This window comes from Nycticebus coucang, chromosome 18, assembly GCF_027406575.1.
Source record: "Nycticebus coucang isolate mNycCou1 chromosome 18, mNycCou1.pri, whole genome shotgun sequence".
In the NCBI taxonomy this organism is placed as follows: Eukaryota; Metazoa; Chordata; class Mammalia; order Primates; family Lorisidae; genus Nycticebus; species Nycticebus coucang.
This window is the reverse complement of record NC_069797.1, coordinates 54,612,288-54,632,087: the sequence shown is the minus strand read 5'-3', so window position 1 is coordinate 54,632,087 and position 19,800 is coordinate 54,612,288. Positions and strand designations below refer to the sequence as shown.

Here is a 19,800-nt window from a genome sequence, read left to right as displayed (position 1 = left end):
TCCCAATTCTGCCGCTCCTTTCTGGAGATCGGAACCTTTTCCTTTTCTCCCCCGAGTTCGATTTTTTTTTTTTTTCATCTGATATCGAGACTTCTGCAGCAGTTTCTGTGCGAGCCAGGCTCGCTCCTATTGACTCGGCTCACTGCCACCCTGCAGTCGCCGCGGTCTCTGTGGCGCAATCGGTTAGCGCGTTCGGCTGTTAACCGAAAGGTTGGTGGTTCGAGCCCACCCAGGGACGCTGTTTTGTTTTTTTCTGGGAATTGGAAACTAAAGGCTTTTGCTCACAACGGCTCAAAAGCCAAAGTTTTAAATTGAAATAGTAGCGGCAATACTTTTTCTATAGCAAATAGAAAGTCATTGAGGTTGAAAATTCGTTGTTGTTCATTCAATGATGGGATAATTTCTCCAGCACTTCCTTCCACCCCCTCCTCGCCCCGCCTCCAAGCTGGATTGCAGGAAACCCAAAGACAGGTTTTTTGTCTCACTGTGCAACACGTTTCAGGATACATTTTTCGCAGGATTAAGAATGAATTTTCAGTGGGAGGCTAGATAGTTTCACGTTGTATGCCTCGGTCGATGTTACAATCTCGAAATAATATTTGGAGGGGAATAGAGTAGTGAGAAGAAAGGCAAAGACCAAATGAAGGACGAAGAGAAACAAAGGTGAGAAAGGAAGACTGTACCCGCAATATAGCGAGAAAGAGGGGACTTCACGGAGGAATAGGCGGAGCGAGAGAGGGAAGACCCCCAAGAAAATAGAGAGAGGAAAAAGAGAAGAATTTAACATGAGAAGCATCAGAAAAGAAAAGAACAATTCTTCTTTCCTAGAAATTATGGAGAAATGGGCAGGAGGATGGGGAAATAAGCATAAAACTGACAAAGGACATTGTTTTCTGCAGAGAACAGGTGTAAAGGACACAGAGATAAAGACATTCATGAAACAACTACAAGAGCCACCCTCTCCTACCAGAGTAGTCATTTCAAAAGGGCTGTTGTCCTCACAATAGCGCAGAGTATGTGCTGGAAGTAATTACCTACATTTCTCACGTTCCTGCCCTCTGACAGCCTTTAGTCTGTGATGGACACAGTGACCCTTCTGATAAGTACTTGTCAGCTAGAGGACCTTGTGAGATAGAAACACAAAATCAAGAGGCTTCTAATGTTGGCAGAGACGTGTTCCAGGGAGCAGAATGGGAGCCTCAACCTTTGTTAAGAATTGGCAAAGTGCTCTTAAGCAGTTCTCTTTGACACTTGGTCTCTCAATATTTGTCTCAAAAGAAGCCTCTTCTGGAGACCCTTCCCAGTGCTCATCCACCCTTAGCTGGAGCTCACACCAGACGCGTGGAAGCTAACTGGATAGGTTGTGTGTCCTTCGGGTTTACCCCCATTGGCCCATGAGCGCCCAGCGCAAAAAGCCCCGCTCATCTGCTTTCTGTCTCTAGTGCCTAGGGCAATATTTGATCTTGGCACATGACAGATGCTTTTATGTCGGTTGATAAAGACTGGAAAACCAGAGAACATCAGACGTGGGAAGAGTTGGGTCAGAAGGTTCTGATAAACCAGAAAGGCCAGGGATATGGAGACTGGTCATCCAAGAGGGAAGAGATTAGAGTTTTAGAAGGTAGTAAGGTCTCCAGCATGCTCCTTCTAGTTCATGAATGGTGCTTAATAACTGAGAGATGAGTGAATGGATCCGCTTAGCACAGTGGCCCCCCTGGGGAGGGGGGCCTGCCAGTCACATTCTGCCAGGATTAATCGGCCTCAGTCGGGACTCAGAGGAACCAGTCGTGTGGATCATGAAAGGGACCGACATCTCCGCGAAGCCCCTAAAAGTTTCTCTTGCTCCGGGTCTTGAAGACCGAAAGGGGTGGCAAACCAGGAGTCCCTGCCGCGCTTCCGTCCCGGGAGAGCGAGTGGATGCATGAGTCTTCCCTGGCAAAGACTAGGTTGCTGGCGACAAACTGGCTCTGGGGACAGTGGGCGTGTCCACTCCAGGAACCTCTTTTCCACAGAGGCCGGTGAATTCGCCGTCTCCCGTGCAGAAACGGTGGAGCAGGTGACCGGATCCTCCCTTGGTCCTTCTCCCGCTGGTTCTCGGACCACTCCCTCTGAGCGGAAATCTCTCCTGCCCTTCCTTTTCCTCCCTGCGCCCATTCAGCCAGTGCAGACTGAAGAATGAAGCTGGGGTCACTTGGCGGCCGGTGCCCGCAGGTCTACTGGTCGCCCGGTCAGTGGGCAAAAGTATTCAGTTCGGGGCCCCCAGCTTCGGGGCTGCCTTGGCTGCCTTGGCTGCCAACAAGGAGGGAAGGAAGAGACAGGCGCTCCGAAGCTTGGCAGATTCGTTTCCTAACTCGAGCCACCCACCGTTAGTGCGCTTAATGGCGCTCTGGCGGGATAATCGAGCTCTTTGGAGGGACAGGCACGGTGACTATCCCTAATAAATCGTGCATAACGTATAAGCGAATCGATCGTCCTAATGAGGCCCACGATCGTCATCGTAACGCGTTATCGATTCGCTTCTCCGGCGCCGGCCTCACCACTCCTCCCGGCTTTTCCAAGCCTGCCTCTGGCTCCTTTCCCTCCGGCCGGAACCAGTGAGGACCTGAGCCCCAGCTCCGCGTGGAGCCGGGAGCGACAGTCGGGGTCCGCGGGCTCCAGCCGCTTTTGCGCTTGCCGACTCCTCCCGCCTCGGCTGCGAGGTAGGCGCACTAACCGCGCCGAGCACAGAGCTGGAGCGAAAAATGCGGGAAACATTCAAGGCTCAAAAAAAAAGCGCGGGCCCATTTTCGAGCCTCACCGCCTCGCTCTCTAGTCCATCTTGGCCTCTCGCCTTCAGTTAACGAATCCCAGACCCGGAGTTGAGTTCGCATCTTCAGCCGGTCTCCCGGTCCCGGGTTACGTTCCATTCTTATTTGCCGGAGCACGCCGGGAGCGCCAGGCTCCAGCACAGCAAACTGAGACACCCCCCACCCCGCCATGCGTCCCCGCAACCCTGGCCTCAGCTTCCACCCTCCACTGCCCTCTCGCTGTTTGCTCCCTCTGAGGCGCTCTCTCGCAGGCTGAATCCAGCTGCGCGGCGTTTTAGAGCCAACTATCCGGTCAAGGGAGTAGGAAGGATACTGTTTCTCTTGCTGATGCAGCTATTAATTTTAAGGGAGTGTCACTTGGAGTGAATGAAAATCACCCAACGCGTGGCTGGAAGCGTCGCGTCTCTCGCTGGAGCTCTGTGCCCTTTGGTCTAGACCGGGGTGTGGAGGACTGCGAGCTACATTTAGGTCCAGTCCTCCTTTCACCATTTTCCGGGAGCCCCAGCGAGGGGTGGGGATCTCAGGTCAGTGGGGTGGTGGCGCACATATTTTGAGGGGAGGTCTCTAATTACGAAGGGTAGCAGAAAACTGGATTCATCTTCCAGGGTCAGGGAGGCTGGGAGGGGAGGGGACTTGTCCGGGTTTAGGGGGTCCGGCACCCGATGGCAGGGAGAAGCCGCGCTAGCCTCTCCCCCTCTTTCCCTCTCCGCAAGCACCCTGAAGGAATGAGGTCACGTGGGTGAGTAGTGGGCGGGACTACTCTTGTCTGGAGGAAAAAGCCATTTTGTCTCCCCCCCCACCTCTGGTCCCTCCCCTCCCCCCCGTCTCCTCCCCTCCCCTCTTTCCCTCCCACCCCAAGCGGCTTTCACAAACTCCTTTCTTACCGTAGGTTTCTCCCCTCCCGCTGCCCGAGCGAGCCACACGGCTGCGGTCCCCCCTCCCCTCCCTTCCCTCCCTCCCTCCCTCCCATCCCCCCCTCCCCGAGACCACCGGACCCCGAACCCAGGTAAGCAGACGCGGACTCACCCTTCCTTTCCTTCTCCTACCCTGTAACGATCTGGGGATTGGGATAGGGGGCCGGTCCCTCCTACAAACCTCTGTGTGTTGGGGGGAAGCTAGGAGCGGAGCCTGCTTTCGCATCCCCCCGCCCCGCGCCGCGCCAGCCCCTACCCTAGCTCGCCCCGTCCGCCTTCCTTTCTCCTTTTTTTCTGCCCCCTTTTCCCTTTCCTCCCTTCCAAGATGGCCGAAGTGGATTCCCCTTTTTAACGATTTGGCGTCTCCCTCGACCACCACCTCTTTGTGCGGCAGCCCCCTCATAGACCCTGCTCCCGAGGTAGCTAGAGGAAAGGTCCAGGGCAGCCATGAGGTTTAGGGGTGCGCGCCGGGTTGGATCACTGCCCCCCCATCCCTCCCCGCGAGCCTGAGCCGCCCGTGGCGCTACTCCGTCAACCCCTTTTAGGTCTGGGCAGGGGTCGCCTTTCCCGTGGACACTGGGGCGTCGTGGACCCGCGAGGACTTGAGGCCAGGAGGGAGGGGACGTGCTTTTTGATTGCTGCGAGGCCAGGGGAGGGCGCCCTTCCCTGCCGGGTCCGGGTCCTCTTGGGCACCTCCCCCAGCCGGTCCCCTTGCCCGGGTCCCGGCACTGGGCGCCCCGCCCCCTCCCTAAGCACCTCTGTTGAGCCTCTTTCTCCGTAGCACCCCTCCCGGGCCCCGCCGAAAGTTTGGCACTGGGGAAGGTGGGAGCGGCCACCAGGTAACTGGGGTCCCTGATGCTTTGACCCAGGCTCTTGGGGGAGCCCGGGCGGAGGGGAGGAATGATAATGAGAGGGGGATTTGTCGCGATATTTCTCACGCCGGCGGAGGCCAGAGGGGTCTGAGGAATTGGCCCCTTTTCTACTGGGGAGCCCTCCTGCTGCTGTCTCTGAGAGGGTGAGACCCCTGGGCATGCAGACATGCCTCCTGTCTGCACGGTGGGCCCAGGTATGCTCCCCTCCCCCACTGCCCGCGTCTGCCCAGAATTGCTCCGGTTGGCTTGAGGAGGAGGCGGCCTGGGGGAGGGCAGGGGTGGGAATTCGCCTATAAATATTATGGGAGTGTTACTCCGCGCTTCCGTGGTCTTTGTCTCAGAATCGCCCACTTCACTCCCCACGCTGCCTCAGTCTCTCTAAAGCTTCCTGTCGCTTAGGGAAGGGAGGGATGCCTCCTGGTGGTCTCTCCAGGAGACCTCCTCTGAGCTTCTTGTAGTTTGTTTCTGTTCCTGAAACTCTGAATTCTCCCCCCCACCCCACCCCCAGGTGTTATTACTGGGCGAAGAAGTATAAAGCCAGCTCTGTTGCAGCTTTTCGGTGGGGAGGATTTCCCAGGGGTTCTCCTGGTTGCGGGCTGGGGGGGTTTGAGGCCTTAGAACTGTCTTTGGAATGAGACAGGAAACTGACTCCAGAATCCAGACCAGGTGTAGCTGGGTAGGGTTCAAGTTGAAGTCTTTGGGGGTGGGTGGGCAGGGTGTATGTGGCTTGAGCTGCCCCTGACCTAGCCTGAGAGACCTAGGTTGATGGAGCTGTTGCCATGGGAATGGAGAGAGCCTGAACAGGAAGAGGTTACATCTTTGTGCCGGTCAGATGCCCACCACATCCCTCCAGCCTCTGGCCCCCCAGAGTAGAGATTGGGAGTTGAACTGCCTTTGTTGCTGGAGGATTTATCATTTATCCTGGGTAAACCAGGGATACACAAAAGGTTGATGTGTGTTTGCAGGTCTGGTTCCAAGCAGAGATGTCCGGCTGTGTGCTTCTGGATGGGTGGGTGGGGATGGCTTGTGCATCTGGCAAATGTGGGCCTGGCTCTTGGTCTGGCTGCATGTGTGGTGGGGTGTGTCTGCCCAAGCGTCTGTCTGAGTGTGTGTGTGTTTGTGTGTGTGTTGTGTATTGTGTGTGGTGTCATGTCTATCTGGCTTTGGCTGTTGTGAGTGTGAGAACTGGAGTAAGTATGTCTCTGGCTGTGTATGTGTGTGTATCTGGTATTGTGTTTCTCAGAGTGTATATTTTGGGTTTGGGTCTTTGATCTTGGGGAGCTGAGAGGTAGAAGAGAGAGGGAGAGAGGATAGAATACGCCTGGCTTCAGGAAGCTAGAGGCCTTTATTGATGTCTGGGGAACAAGGAAGCAAATTCTCATGCCAGTGTCCGGGATTAGGAAAAGCTGAGAGGTTCACAGTATCCCAGGCAGATCCCATGGCCCCAATACAAACACACAGAGCCTATGAAGCTGAGCCCTGGGGTCTGATCTTGATGTATGCTCTGGCTCACTGTGCTTCCAGGGAGCCTCTGTTTTCCCATCTGTCCTAAGGAAGTGGGTGGACAATTAGGGTCTTCCTCTCTTTTTTCCTACTGCAAGGTGAGAATGTGCACTAATGGGCATTATTTGGTCAAAGTGACTCGCTCCCAGAACACTCACTGAGTGGTCTTCTTGCTACTCTGGGTAACTGCCCTTTGGCCCTCATACTTGCTGGGATGGAGGTGGGCCAGGCATTACTTCCTTAGATGCGTGAGCCTGGCCTGGGTGCCAGGATGTAAAAAGTACTGGGATGGGAGTCAGGCAGTATCTTATCACAGGATTGCCACTGCTTTAATGTGTGACCTTAGACAAGTCATTTCTCTTTCTTTATCAGTAAAATGAAAGGATTGGACAAGGTATATTCTAAGACCCCTTTCACCTCTACAATTCTTTTTTATTGAGACAGAGCCTCAAGCTGTCACCCTTGGTAGAGTGCCGTGGCATCACAGCTCACAGCAACCTCCAACTCCTGGGCTTAAACGATCTCTTGCCTCAGCCTCCCAAGTAGCTGGGACTACAGGTGCCCACCACAATGCCCAGCTATTTTTTGGTTGTTGTTGTCATTGTTGTTTGGCAGGCCTGGGCTGGATTCCAACCTGCCGGTTCTGGTGTATGTGGCTGGAGCCTTAGCTTGAGCTACAGGTGCCGAGCCTCACCTCTACAATTCTTGACAACTGGATGTGACATTGAGTGACTTTTCCTAAGACCTGGAGACTTTCTAGTAAGGGAGTTGGGCTAATTCTCTGGAGGAAAGGCAAAGTGAAGTGACAACTGCCATCTGAAGCAGCTGGGTCCCTGGGTTATTAGAACCCAGCAGTATCCGCAGGAGGCCCAAACTACAGAGCAGCTTCCAGAAAGAGACTGATCAAAATGGAGAGGCGGGGGTGTTTCTTATCAGTAGGGGGCTTTGAGGATGGGGAAAGACAACTGCCAGACTTGAATGGCAGGGAGGAATCAAAACTGGGTGCTGGATGCCAATCAAACTCCTTTCCTGCTACTATAGCCAGCCAGATCCAGGGCCTCGGGCCCAGACAGTGGATAGGGGCAGAAGATCTTGATGGGCTTGAATACCTGTAGGGGAACTTCCTCAGGTCCACTGGTGAGGAGGTACAGTTGGGACTGACCTGTTAAAGCCCCCAAGCTCCACAGAGGCTACTTGCAATGACCCTCAGTCTCCCTTTGCTGCTGCTTAGTATCTGTCTCTCCCACTCTTTTCTCAAGTCCTTCCCATCTCTCAGCCTCTTCCCTGTAGTGATGATAGTCGACTTCCCTCACCTTCCCTCAATGCACCAGCCAGTTGGAGCCAGGGAGGAACTGGGTGTCAGGAATGAGACCCCCCCTTCATGGGTAGGGGGAGATAGAGAGAGGTTGCTCTGGGGAAACAGAGCTCCTGTTTACATTGCCCTTGGCACCTGCTGGCAGGGCCCTGCAGATATCCATGGCAATCAGGTAGGGAGCCAATCAGTGTTTCTCCCCACCCCCAGCCCCAGAGGTAACGTTGGGAGGCCCATGGGGATGGGGGTGGGCAGGGAGTGTGACAAGGAGCTCATTTTCTTAAACAGAGGAAAGAGGAGCATTTGATTCAATAGGAGTCCTGTGCCCTTATGTCCCAAAAGGGGCCTGAGGGATAGGCTTAGTCTGAATTGTCACAAATGCTGGGGAAGTGAGAGGGTTAGGGGCACCACCATTTGCAGTGTGAGGCTCCTGCATGTGTGGTTCTTAAGAGCAAGTGTCTGTTTAGAAAACTCAGCAAGTGTTTGAATAAGGTGGCTGAGGCAGTGTGAAGAGCCTGCATGTGAGTGAGTGTGTGCATGCGCATGCGCACACACATGAGAGAGAGGTGAGGGTGTGAGATCTACCCCCAGCACCCTGGACCTCCAGCATGTTTTGTCCCTGGCAGTTCACATGCACATACATAGATGCCTCTGGACACAGACACAGGGCAGGCAGTCACAGGAAGTACCTTTGGAGATGCAGACGGCACATACATGTACGATGGATATTATGCACACTCAGAGACAGCCACTTGGATTGTTCTCTCCTTTGGATGGTTGTAATAATATTTGGGCATCTTGCCAGGGACAGGGTTACTATGGAAACAACCAAACAGTGGAGTAGCGGCAGCCTTCTGCGTAATTGTGATGGGGGACCCATGCAGGGAGGGCTGGCTAAAGCCATCCTATGTGGGGCGGGAACCCGTTCCATTCCTCAGGTCTTGGGGGCCACTGCCTCTCCGCTGGGTCTCTGGGCTTGCTGTGAGGCTGGCTTGTTCTCTCTCTGCCCTGCAACTTGGTCTCTCTCCCACGTGTGGCTTTTGTGCCTCTCGGTCTCTTTCGGTCTCTGGCCAGGTTCCCTGGGTCTCTGTTGGCTGTTTGGGTCCTGGCCAGACTCATCCTGGGGTCTCTATAGAAACTGCTGATCCTGGCTGTGAATTTCTTGTCCTAGAAAACCCTGTGTGGTGGCTTTTGAATTGTTTCTGGAAAGGAGAGAAGGGTATGAGTATGTTGTAACGGAGCGGTGGGGCTTGGCCACCCTCCCAAGCTCCACCTCTGGACTTTTACTCTGGGAAAGAAGAGGCAGGGAGGGGCCATCCCTTCCAGGTGCAGTTTTGATTTTGATTTCTGTACTAAGAAGTAAGCCCAGACAGGAGCCAGTCCACAGTCGGACTCTGACTAATGTCACTGGATCCTGCCAGGCCTAGCAAGGTGCTTGGGTGGCTGGGAACAGAAAATGAGAGCCTGTGGTTTGTCACTGGACAGCCTGTGATCAAGTGGCCAAGGTATCACTAGGGCAGGGGACCGTGTGAGGATAGTAGTGCACAAGTGGAGAAATTCCTGCATGAAAGGGAGGTCATGGGCCGAGCGCGATGGTTCACACCTGTAATCCTGCCTGAGCTCAGAAGTTCAAGACCAGCCTGAGCAAGCATGAGACCCTGTCTCTACTAAAAATGGAAAGAGTGGCTGTGGTGGTGGGTGCCAATAGTCCCAGCTACTTGGGAAGCTGAGGCAAGAGGATCGCTTGACCCAAAAGTTTGAGGTTGCTGTAAGGCTAGGACACCATAGCACAGAGTGAGACTCTGTCTCAAAAAAATAAATAAAAAAACAAAGAAAGGGAGATCATGGACTGTGCCTGTGCTAGTGGGTACTTGGGCAGAGGACTATCAGGGGCATAGTGGCAGGAATTCCTGTGGCAGGGATGGTAGTCTGTTTGCCTAAGTTCTTTGACTGCTATTAACTGTACAGTGCAGGGCTGGGCCTGGGTTTGGGCTAGAGCTGTGTGTTCCCAGCTTTGCTCATGTAACAACCTTCAGTTTTCCCTGCCTGATTCCCAGTGGTGGATTTCCGGGGAGTTAGCCTATATCTGGCAGTCTTTAGAGGAGGAAAGCGCTCTAGGACCTAGGCTGGACACAGAGCCAGATGGACAAGTGATGGGTGCCACCTTCAAACTTAGGGCCATGGTGTTTCCAGGGAAGGCTTTGGTGGAGGAGGAGTAGATGCAATGGAAGGGTAGGACGGAGTAGAAAGACATGGCTGAGGCCTTGTACCTGGGTGGAGAGAGCAAGGATAATATATTCTTCCCTTCTTTTGTTCCTTGAAGTTTGGGGCATTGGCTTATTTATTTAAGTTTCTTCATAGCTTCTAATATTCTTTGAATGTGTGACCACTTGAGTGAATATGGATTGGAATTAGGGAGTTTTTTTTTGAGACAGAATCTTACTTGGTTGCCCTGGATAGAGTGTCGTGGTGTCATAGTTCACAGCAACCTCAAACTCTTGGACTCAAGTGATTCTCTTGCTTCGGCCTCCTAAGTAGCTGGGAGGGAATACAGTATCAACCACAATGCCTGGCTGTTTTTAGAGATGGGGTCTTGTTCTGGTTCAGTCTGGTCTCAAACTCATGAGCAATCCACCTACTGTGGCCTCCCAGAGTGCTAGGATTACAGGTTTGGGCCATCTTGCCCAGCCTGGGATTAGGAGGATTTTTAAAAACCCTGTTCTCTTCCATTTTTCTGCCTTCCCACATGCGCTGGAGAATTCGGTGGTACTTTCTTTGATCTAACTTCAGTCTTTCCTGTTGCTCTGTGGATGGAGCATGACCTTGTTGCTCAAGCTTTGTGTATCCAGTGAACACTCAGGGGGCTAGAAAGAAGCAGCCACGTGTATGCTCCAGGCCTGCCTAGAAGGCAGAGAAGGGCCTCAGATTCAGGGAAAGAAGGTGGGGGTGGGAGGGAGGAGAATTGGAATGAAGCATGGGAGGGGCTATTGGATCTCTGGGTTTCTGATTCCACTTCCATTTCCCAGGGTGACGCTCCCCAGTTCCCCCACCCTGACCCTGGCATCATGCATCGGACCACAAGGATCAAAATCACGGAGCTGAACCCTCACCTCATGTGTGCCCTCTGTGGGGGGTACTTCATTGATGCCACTACCATTGTGGAGTGCTTGCATTCCTGTAAGTTGGGTAGAGGGGGTGCTTCTCAGGGTGGGTAGTCTCTGCTCAGGTTGGGGGTACACTGCTCAGGGAAGGTGGAACACAAGCTTCTGCCCTGAAGAGCAAAGACTTCCACAGAGAGGCTACTTGGAGGGTGCGGGAAGTGGGGGTCTCAGCCCAATTCATTTCAAGGACTTACATCTGAAATCTCAGCTCTCTTTTGTATCTCTATGGCTGAAAATTCACTCCTTGTTTGCATTATTGGCTTGGACTCAGGGAGGTATCCAACAGACTAGCTTTGGGGTTTGGGACTTGGGTTTACCTTATGTGTTAGGTAAGACATAAGACTATTTCTTTCTCTCTCTCTCACATACACACAGACACCCACACAGAGAGATACATACACACACATGAAGATCTGTCTTGCCAGGCATGTTGGCTCACACCTGTAATCCCTAGTGTTCTGGGAGGCCAAGGCCCGTGGATTGCTTGAGCTCAGGAGTTCGAGAGTAGCCTGAGCAAGAGCGAGACCCTGTCTCTAGGCAAAACAAAACAAAACAAAACAAACAACAACTAGCTTTGCATTGTGGCGGGCACCTATAGTCCCAGCTACTTGGTAGGCTGAGGCAAGAGGATTGCTTGAGCCCAAGAGTGAGATTGCTATGAGCTATGACACCACGGCACTCTACTGAGGGAGACAAAGTGAGATTCGGTCTCAAAAAACAAAAACAAAAAAAGATCTGTCCTCCCCAAGGGTGGATTAGAAGGGGTAGTTGCCAAATGTGCCAAACACACATAACCACATTGGGCCTTTGAGCAGGGACAAGGTGGAGAAGAAGGGATGTTGGGATTTAAGGAGGGACGTGGAGTCTGGTCTGGGGGTATGAAGGAGCTCTGACTCTCCTTTTTCTCTCCGCACCCTTAAGTCTGCAAAACCTGCATCGTGCGCTACCTGGAGACCAACAAGTACTGCCCCATGTGTGATGTGCAGGTCCATAAAACCCGCCCACTGCTCAGCATCAGGTGGGCTTGTCGCTGCCCTTTCTGTCTGGGCCCATCCTCTGAGTCAGCGACCCTCTGTCCCCCTCACCCTGGCTGGCTTCTTGCAACCAAGGTGGCAGATGTGGGAGAAACACAGGTGTGGATCCAGGCCTCTCCCTGCCTCTGGGTTGTACCCAGCTTGTCATGGACTAAGAGACTAGCGGGGTAAAGACCAGGCCTATAGGGACCCCAGTGCCTGGGCGGTTGGTCTAAGGAAGTAGGGCGAGAAGAGGGGGTCCCTGGCAGGGGACATGGAGGAGGGGTGGCTGTTAACGGGCCCCTGTACGTTTTTCCCCAGATCTGACAAAACCCTCCAAGACATTGTCTACAAATTGGTCCCTGGGCTTTTTAAAGGTATTTGCACACCCCTGTTGCCCACTGCCCCTGTTTCCCAGCCTGTGGCTCTCTCCTTACCTTCTTCCTCCCTCCAGACGAGATGAAACGGCGACGGGATTTCTATGCAGCATACCCCCTGACAGAGGGTGAGTGTGTTCATGTGTGTGTGCTGGGGACCACGTGGATATGTAGCGCAGCCTCCACTCGCCCTTCCTGCTGCAGACTGCCAACCCAGAGGGATCATCCTGCTGAGGTCCATGAACCCTGGGTCTTTGATAGGCTCCCTTACCCCATCCTCAGCCAACCCCTCAGAGCTCTCTCCTTCTGCAGTCCCCAATGGCTCCAATGAGGACCGCGGTGAAGTACTAGAGCAGGAGAAGGGGGCTCTGAGTGATGACGAGATTGTCAGCCTTTCCATTGAGTTCTATGAAGGTGCCAGGCAAGTCTGGTCCAGGCCGGGCCATTTGGGGGTTCTAGGCTGGGTTGCCCACTTCTCTGCCCTGGCCCCATAGCCCTGGGAGGGCCCTCTGGATGTGTGCCCGGGGGTCCTGCCTGCTTCTGTCTCCCCTAGCTTGTTTCTCCTCCCCCAGGGACCGGGAAGAGAAGAAGGGCCCCCTGGAGAATGGGGATGGGGACAAGGAGAAGGTGAGTGCTAGGGCCTCCCCAGAGGGTAGGATATGGGCTGGAAGAGAGGAGCATGGAACGGATGCCCCCCATGGGTACCTCTGCCCCAGCAGACAGGGGTGCGCTTCCTGCGATGCCCGGCAGCCATGACGGTCATGCATCTTGCCAAGTTTCTTCGGAACAAGATGGATGTGCCCAGCAAGTACAAGGTGGGTCCCCAAACCTTTCAAAAAATGAGTGTCTGTGCATGGGTGTGTCTGACAATCTGCATCCCAGCCATTGTTCGGGACTTGCATGGTTATGTAACTGAGCCCAAGTTGAAGGGTGGTTGAAACCAAGTTAGGGTGGGGCAGTCTAGGTCTGTTGAAGTCGAAGTCAGCATGCAGAGGTGCATGGGAACAAGAGTGTATGGTGTGCAAGCATATAGGACCTTATCTGGGGCCAGCTGGCTGCAGGAATACTGGTCTGAAATTCCAGAGAAGAATTTCTCTGTTTCTCAAAATTCAATGTATATAGGATCCCCCTGGAGACACTGGTGAAAAGCAGATTCTGATTCAGTAGATCTTCATTTTTAACAAGCTCCTTAGATGCTGAAGGTCCATGGGTCACACTTTGAGTAGTGAGGCTCTAGGCGAGTGGATCCTAAACTTTGCTGCATGTTAAGTCATGTGAGTGGACTAACATCTTAGCAGCTAAGTCAAAGTCTCTGGGGTGAGATGTAAGCATAAGCATATTGTTTTAGAGTTCCCTGGGTGATCCCATTGTGCAGCCAGGGGTGAAAGGCAGAGTTCCAGAGATTCCCCCGAGCCTTTTTAGCTCCTCTGGGAGACCTGCTGGAGAGAGGAGACCCAAACAGTGTGGATGGTGGGGGTTGTTAACATGGAGGCATCTTATCTGGATCCCTTTCCACCTGGTGATCAGGGGTTATGTTGGGACAGCACTGTTAGGGAAGTCAAATTGACTTTGAAACCCCAAAGGAATAAGGGACCACCTGCAAATCCACCCTTCCCACTGCCCCACCTCCCAGTCCCCAAGACTCCCAACCTGGAGGTCTGAGTCTGGCTTAGGGTCCTGGTGTTGTGTGCTTTCCTCCCAGGTGGAGGTTCTGTATGAGGATGAGCCGCTGAAGGAATACTACACCCTCATGGACATTGCCTACATCTACCCCTGGCGGCGGGTGAGCTTGGTGGGGTGGGGTGGGGCGGGGCAGGCAGGAGCACGTGCCTGCAGGGGTTGGCATTGGTCTGTGGCCATGTGGGATACTCTCCTCTAATCACAGATACTACATCCCTAACCCCATGAGCTGGCATGTCCAGGGTGACCTGCCAGCAGGTCAGTCTCTGGGCCATTTCTTGCTGATGCCTAAACATGTAAGAAGAAAGGTTCCTTTTTTTTTTTTTTTTTGTAGAGACAGTCTCATTTTATGGCCCTCGGTAGAGTGCCGTGGCCTCACCCAGCTCACAGCAACCTCCAACTCCTGGGCTTAAGCGATTCTCTTGCCTCAGCCTCCCGAGTAGCTGGGACTACAGGCCCCGGCCACAACGCCCGGCTATTTTTTGGTTGCAGTTTGGCCGGGGCCGGGTTTGAACCCGCCACCCTCAGTATATGGGGCCCGTGCCTTACCGACTGAGCCACAGGCGCCGCCCCTAGAAGAAAGGTTCCTTTGGCAAATTACCCTGATTTGGGGTCAGACATAGGTGTTTTTCTGCATTTTTGCTTCTCTCTTCGTTCTCTAAGTCTCTGCTTTTATGCCTTCACCTTTCTGGGTATTCTTGTGCCCTTGTGTTTCTGTCTTCTCCAAGACAATGTACCTCCCCTTTCTTGTCTGGGCACTGCCTGGTAGAACTGGGTGGTTCCCTGTTTGGCCATTTGATCCTGACACCTTCCCCTTTCCTGGCTCTCTCCTCCTTCCTCTCCTGGCAGAATGGGCCTCTCCCCCTCAAGTACCGAGTCCAGCCGGCCTGCAAGCGGCTCACCTTGCCCACAGTGCCCACTCCCTCTGAGGGCACCAACACCAGTGGGGCATCCGAGTGTGAGTCTGTCAGCGACAAGGCTCCCAGCCCTGCCACCCTGCCGGCCACCTCTTCCTCTCTGCCCAGCCCAGCCACCCCTTCCCATGGCTCTCCCAGCTCCCATGGGCCCCCTGCCACCCACCCTACCTCCCCGACTCCCCCTTCGACAGCCAGTGGGGCCACCACAGCTGCCAACGGGAGCACCTCGAACTGCCTGCAGACACCATCCTCCGCCAGCAGGGGGCGCAAGATGACTGTCAATGGAGCGCCCGTGCCCCCATTAACTTGAGGAAAGGGACCCGTTCCTTCTTTCCAGCCATGCCTCTCCACTCCCTCCACTTTTTCTGGGCCCTTTTTTTCCATCTCTTCTACTTTCCCCAGCTCCTCCCACCTTGGGGGTGGGGGGAGGGTTTTATAAATAAATCTCTATATATATGTACATAGGAAAAACCAAATATACATACTTATTTTCTATGGACCAACCAGATTAATTTAAATGCCACAGGAAACAAACTTGATGTGTGTGTGTATGTGTGAGGGATGGGGTGTTCACTTTTAGGGGTCTTGTGTAATTTGCTCTCCTCTCTTTTTGGGGGCTGCCTGGACGTAGACTGGAGGGGCCCAGGAGGCCCAGTAAAGTTCTGTCCAACCCTCCCTGTTTCCCAAAGCAGATGGGAGGTTGGGGGTCCCCACCATCCCCCAAAGTTTTAGGCACAATTCTGACTGGCTGCAATTCTGACTGGCTACATGCACAGGGTGCATGTAGGGGTGCACCCTGTTCTCTACCTATCTTGGCTGCTGTCCTGCCCCTGACCAGCGCCCCCCCATTGTTGAATGTCCAGAGAATTGCTAAGACAGTGCCTTTCACAAAATGCAGTGTACCTCTGGTTCCAAGAGCAAGTGGGCAGTAGGGATGGCAACTCCCTCGCCTCCTCTTGCAATGGAAACTTTGTGCAAAGAATTGGTAGTTCTGCCTCTTTTTTTTCTCCCCCTCTCTCGTGTGTGTGGCCTTTTCATCATTATCTTGTGGAAGATTCAAGCCACAGGAGGCCTCAGCTCCTGAAATTCCACTGTGGCTTTAGCATGGTGAACCACTTCAGCCCTTCCTGGCCCCTGCCCTCTTGCAAGAACTTTCACTAGCAGGACTGGTGGTGAAGTCTCCTTGGGGAATAGAGTGGAGGGGGTAGGTTGGGGTTAACCTCAGACAAGCACAGACCCCAGATTTTGCTAAAGGCAAACTGTCCTTCAGTTCCCTCTCCACCCTCACCGGCAGCCCAGGCAGGATGGAGCACGGGAGGCATCTAAAAGCACAAGAAGACCTGTAAGCCCTGACCCCAACCCCATTCCCGAGAGGTTAGTGAGTCACCTCCATAGGGACAGACCCTTGAGGATCCCTGCCCACCTGGTTTCCTCAAATGTACATAGATCTGGGAGGAGGTGAGGAAGTAATAGTCAAGATTCTATCAGAACCTAAGCGTGGGGGTTGGGACCCCTCTCTGGGTTTGTGTTTGCACCTTGTCCTGTGTCTGAGGTCCTGTGACTGTACCCTCTTCCTGCCCTAGGATATTTGTATCTCTTGGCTTTGTAATAAATGCTGCATACTCTATGGAGTCTGTAGTTTTTTGTGGTAGAAGGGTGGGTAGGTCTCCTAGCCTCATCATGCCTCTTGTCCCTGGGTTCAACTGCCTTGGGGGCCCTATATAGGATGAATCTGAACTTCCCTGGCCCTGCGGCTGGTCAAGTGCCCTCAGCCCACACACTTGAGGCTATAGTCTGAAGCAGGAGATAGACATGTGCCTCACACCAATGACCACAAAAACACCACCCTGGATGGGGATGCTTTAATGCCATTGTCTTTAATGCCATGTTTAATGCCCCCTGATGCTGAACAGGGGGCCTGTTCTCCATGGCTTGAGAATGGAGACTTCAGGTTATGGGGAACAGTTCCTTAGTGTGGGTGCTGGGGTCTCTGGATGATCCCTTCTTGAGCTCAGCACTCAGTTTCCTTCTCCACAAAGGGTTCCTGTCCGGCCTGGAGCCAAGGTCACGTAGGCCTGGGTGGCAGCTTCTCCCTTACAGTGGGGAGCCCACTTCTGCCTTCTGCACCTGTTCACTCCTGTGGGTGCCGTCACAGTACGGAGGCTTCTGGGTGGCCTTGCAGGTACAGAGTGCGACAACGCGGGTCTCCTGGGCCTTGAACTTGAGTGGGGATAGGCCAGTGCGTTGGAAGAAGTGGGAGCCATCGCAGAAGGGCTGGCGGGGGAAAGGGCAGTCAAAGATCTGACCCCATCTGCTAGGGCAGTCAGGGCAGGGCAGGTGTTAGAGCTCAGGGAGAGGAAAGCAGAGTGGCTGGGGCTCAGACTCACAGACTATCTGGGTTCACTAATGTACCTCTCTCATGTGTAACACACGGATAACAACTAGAGTTGTCACGAGGAAATAAAATAATGGTCATCGTGCACTGTGCCCATAGTAAGTTTTCAGTAAGCATGAATCTTTACAACACTAGTCTCTGGGGGATCCAGAGAGCCAGGACATAGGACAATTTTCAAGGTGAAATGAGACCTCCGGTATCAGCAATGTTTACACTGATAGGCTTTTTTTTTTTTAGTGGCTCTGAGTCTCCATGGTTCATGAAATTTATTTCCTTCTCATGTCCCCTGGACTGGAGAGCACCTGTATACCTTCACAAGGCAATAGCAACTCTATCTGGCATATGAAAGGGAGTGGACATTTCAGGGAGGAGGGCAGGTCCCATAGCAAGCCTGCTGCCCAGTGCAGGAGTGCACTCCCTGTCCATCTCCAGAAGCTGTTTAAGCAGAGACAGGTTGATGGAAACAGGCCCAAAGAGGTGAGGAGCCTTGCTAGTTAGTGGATGAGCTGGAGCCAAGACTTGTCCTTGGAGCCAGGTGAAGATGGGAGGAGAGGTAAGAGAAATGTGCAAATAGAAATCAGCAACCTGCAAAGGCAGGTGCACCTAAGTGGGATTTGGAACTCTGGGTTGCCGGCACCACACCACATGGCTTGGAGGGACACAGTTCAGTGCTTAGCTCAGGAAGGAAAGGGCTCAGCCTGAGTACACGGGCAGGATTTCTGCTGGGGTGAATGGCTCCTGGGGCAGAGGGGAGACGGGATGTGAGGCAGGCAACAAGGCTGAGAAAACAGCAGGCTGTGGTGGGCAACCAGGAAATGTCACATCAACTGTCAACAGAAAGCGAAGGGTTTTCTGGAAGAGGACTGGAGAAGGGCACTGGGAAAGGTTAGGAAGCTTTGGGGGCAGGATAGCCTGGGCAGAATCTCTTCCTAATGTTGGGGATTAGGGCCTGGGAACCTGTGGCTCAGATGCTTTCTGGAAGGTAGAAGGAGAGAGGGACAGACAGATGTGCCTATTGGTGGCTTAGATGTGGGAGCTCAGGAAGGTACCTGAGAAAGAAAGAGACCAGAAGCTGGATTCTACCAATCTGGCTGAGTGACTGAGTTTCTGTCCCCTCAGCTTTATTTCAAGAGGTAGATACAGACAAGTGAGCTCAAGGCTGCTGGTGGCACTGGCCTTTGGAGTATTCTTTCACCTTCAAGCCCCCTTGGCATCCCTCAGGTATGTGTGGGAAGAAGAGGACCGTGTTGGGTGGGAACTCCCAGGAGACACCATGCTGTCCTATAATCAGAGGTGTCACAGGTCAATGAGAAGGTGGGACAGGGTTTCTCACCTGCTTCTTGCTGCGGCCACACACACACCACCTGTAGGTTTTCCCAGCTACCAGCTCCACCTTGATGGGTGTTTTCAGGGCCACCACGGGCTTGGCTGGGATTTGGGGGAACCACCGGGCCTGGGGCCAGGGAAAATGAGGGGCTCAGGGTCAGTTCAAACACTAGAATCACTTTCTTGCCAGTTGCCCACTGGCCTGGGAGTGGGGCAGGTTTCCTCCATAGGAGGCTTATCTGATGCCACTCAGCAAGGACGTTCCCCCAGGGCACTATAAAGACCCTGAGCTGTGGATAGAGAAGAGATTTTAAGGCCATACAGGCATTCAGATTTCAGGGTCCAGATGCCTTCCCTCAAACCCTGGCTCCTACCTGAGTTCTAGGGAGGGAGGACCTGGATCCTGTCAGCCTAGGGCAGAGCCACCCACACATGGGGCTCAGTTAATCACTGCTATCCTTAGTGCAGAAGCTGGGCTCCCTGCCCAGTGCCCTCTGCTCCACTCCACCTTCTTTAGAGCCATCAGGGTCACAGAGGCAAGGCGTAGGGAGCCAGGAATCTGATGAATAGGGCTGTATTCTTCCTGCTTCCATTCCCTGGTCTCTGACTTTAAGGTCTTTGGGCCTAGGGGTCTTGTGTGAGGAGGCGGGGAGGCTGGAGGTACTTACTAGCCAGGAGGAGATGTGCTGCTTCTGGTTCAGGTTCTGCAAGGCACACAGGCATCACAAGACAGTGGTTTGTAAATAGAAAAATAAAATCACTGGAAAGGGGAAGCCGCGGGAGGCTATCAAGGAGGGAAGAGCTGACAAGGGCTAATGGGACATGGGAGAAATGAGGGTCAGAAAAAGGGTTCACAAGAGAAGTCTTGCTGGGGTGATCTTAGCACCAGCAGGCGCTCAGGGACAGGTTGCGTAGTGGAGGGCTGCGAAGCCAGCGGCCGCTCGCAGGCTTGGGGACGCTGGGCCTGGGATGGGCGGGGCTTGGAAAGGCAGGTCCCTGAGCCAGGAGGGGAGGAGGCCTGGGCTGGGCTGGGGGTGCTCACCCAGGTGCCGCGCGCCAACAGCCACAGCATCGCCCCCACGCCGCGCATGGCCCACCGAACGCGCTCCCGCTGGCTCCTCCCGCCGCGGTCACCTTCCCGCTCCCTCCGCCTCTCGGCCCGCCTGACCACGCCTCGGCCCGGAAGACGCCGCGGGGCTCCGCGCGGGCGGGGGCCGGGGCCTGCGGGGTCCGGAAGCCGAGCCGCAGTGCCTGCCCCGCAGCCTTCTCGGGTCCCCGCGGCGTGGCGCGGGCTGCTTCTGGCGCCCCTCCTCCGACTCACTTTGGGACGGGCCCGTTTGTGGAAGGTCCGGCGCGGAACACCGGCACTGAACCCTCCTAGGAACCGGTTTTCCCCGGAGAGTCTAAGGCCGGGCCTCTAGAAGCTCAGTGGAGGCGCATCTCATCACCCAGGGAAGGGCTTCACAGCCTGCGTCCCGGGGCGAGGATGGGGTGCGGCATGGCTACCTGCGCTTTGCACACGC

The 19,800-nt window shown here is 54.1% G+C and overlaps 2 protein-coding genes, 1 non-coding gene and 1 pseudogene across 4 annotated transcripts; 2 read left to right on the top strand and 2 right to left on the bottom strand.

The window, feature by feature from the left end:
- Positions 1-164: 164 nt before the first annotated feature.
- TRNAN-GUU (transfer RNA asparagine (anticodon GUU)) lies at positions 165-238 on the top strand. The gene has a single exon. It is a non-coding gene; the product is annotated as a tRNA-Asn (tRNA).
- A 1,588-nt stretch (positions 239-1,826) lies between these two features.
- LOC128571110 (uncharacterized) lies at positions 1,827-2,450 on the bottom strand (annotated as a pseudogene).
- Positions 2,451-3,696: 1,246 nt separating this feature from the next.
- On the top strand, positions 3,697-15,090 carry PCGF2 (polycomb group ring finger 2). Of its 2 annotated transcripts, XM_053569406.1 has the most exons (11): positions 3,697-3,813; positions 10,435-10,585; positions 11,491-11,587; positions 11,904-11,959; positions 12,037-12,087; positions 12,272-12,380; positions 12,532-12,586; positions 12,679-12,774; positions 13,662-13,742; positions 14,489-14,597; positions 14,748-15,090. In XM_053569406.1, exons 2-11 carry the CDS (start codon positions 10,474-10,476, stop codon positions 14,864-14,866), a joined length of 885 nt encoding a protein of 294 aa, XP_053425381.1. In that variant the 5' UTR covers positions 3,697-3,813; positions 10,435-10,473; the 3' UTR covers positions 14,867-15,090. The 2 variants fall into 2 exon arrangements, with proteins under 2 accessions (XP_053425381.1, XP_053425380.1); XM_053569405.1 differs by having other exon boundaries at positions 14,489-15,090.
- Positions 15,091-16,412: 1,322 nt separating this feature from the next.
- Positions 16,413-19,689, bottom strand: CISD3 (CDGSH iron sulfur domain 3). Its single transcript, XM_053569404.1, has 4 exons — positions 19,320-19,689; positions 18,946-18,981; positions 18,285-18,404; positions 16,413-16,830 (listed from the first exon to the last, which is right to left on the bottom strand). The coding sequence occupies exons 1-4, from the start codon at positions 19,365-19,367 to the stop codon at positions 16,651-16,653; spliced, it is 384 nt and encodes a 127-aa protein (XP_053425379.1). The 5' UTR covers positions 19,368-19,689; the 3' UTR covers positions 16,413-16,650.
- Positions 19,690-19,800: the final 111 nt, after the last annotated feature.

Excerpts from the sequence above, each read along its gene's own strand:
- CISD3 (XM_053569404.1), bottom strand. The coding sequence starts at position 19,367 with ATGCGCGGCGTGGGGGCGATGCTGTGGCTGTTGGCGCGCGGCACCTGG. Across the intron at positions 18,982-19,319 it reads TGTTGGCGCGCGGCACCTGG|AACCTGAACCAGAAGCAGCA; the intron begins GTGAGCACCCCC and ends TGTGCCTTGCAG. Across the intron at positions 16,831-18,284 it reads GTGGCCGCAGCAAGAAGCAG|CCCTTCTGCGATGGCTCCCA; the intron begins GTGAGAAACCCT and ends TTCCCCCGCCAG.
- PCGF2 (XM_053569405.1), top strand. The coding sequence starts at position 10,474 with ATGCATCGGACCACAAGGATCAAAATCACGGAGCTGAACCCTCACCTC. Across the intron at positions 11,588-11,903 it reads CGCCCACTGCTCAGCATCAG|ATCTGACAAAACCCTCCAAG; the intron begins GTGGGCTTGTCG and ends GTTTTTCCCCAG. Across the intron at positions 11,960-12,036 it reads GGTCCCTGGGCTTTTTAAAG|ACGAGATGAAACGGCGACGG; the intron begins GTATTTGCACAC and ends TCCTCCCTCCAG.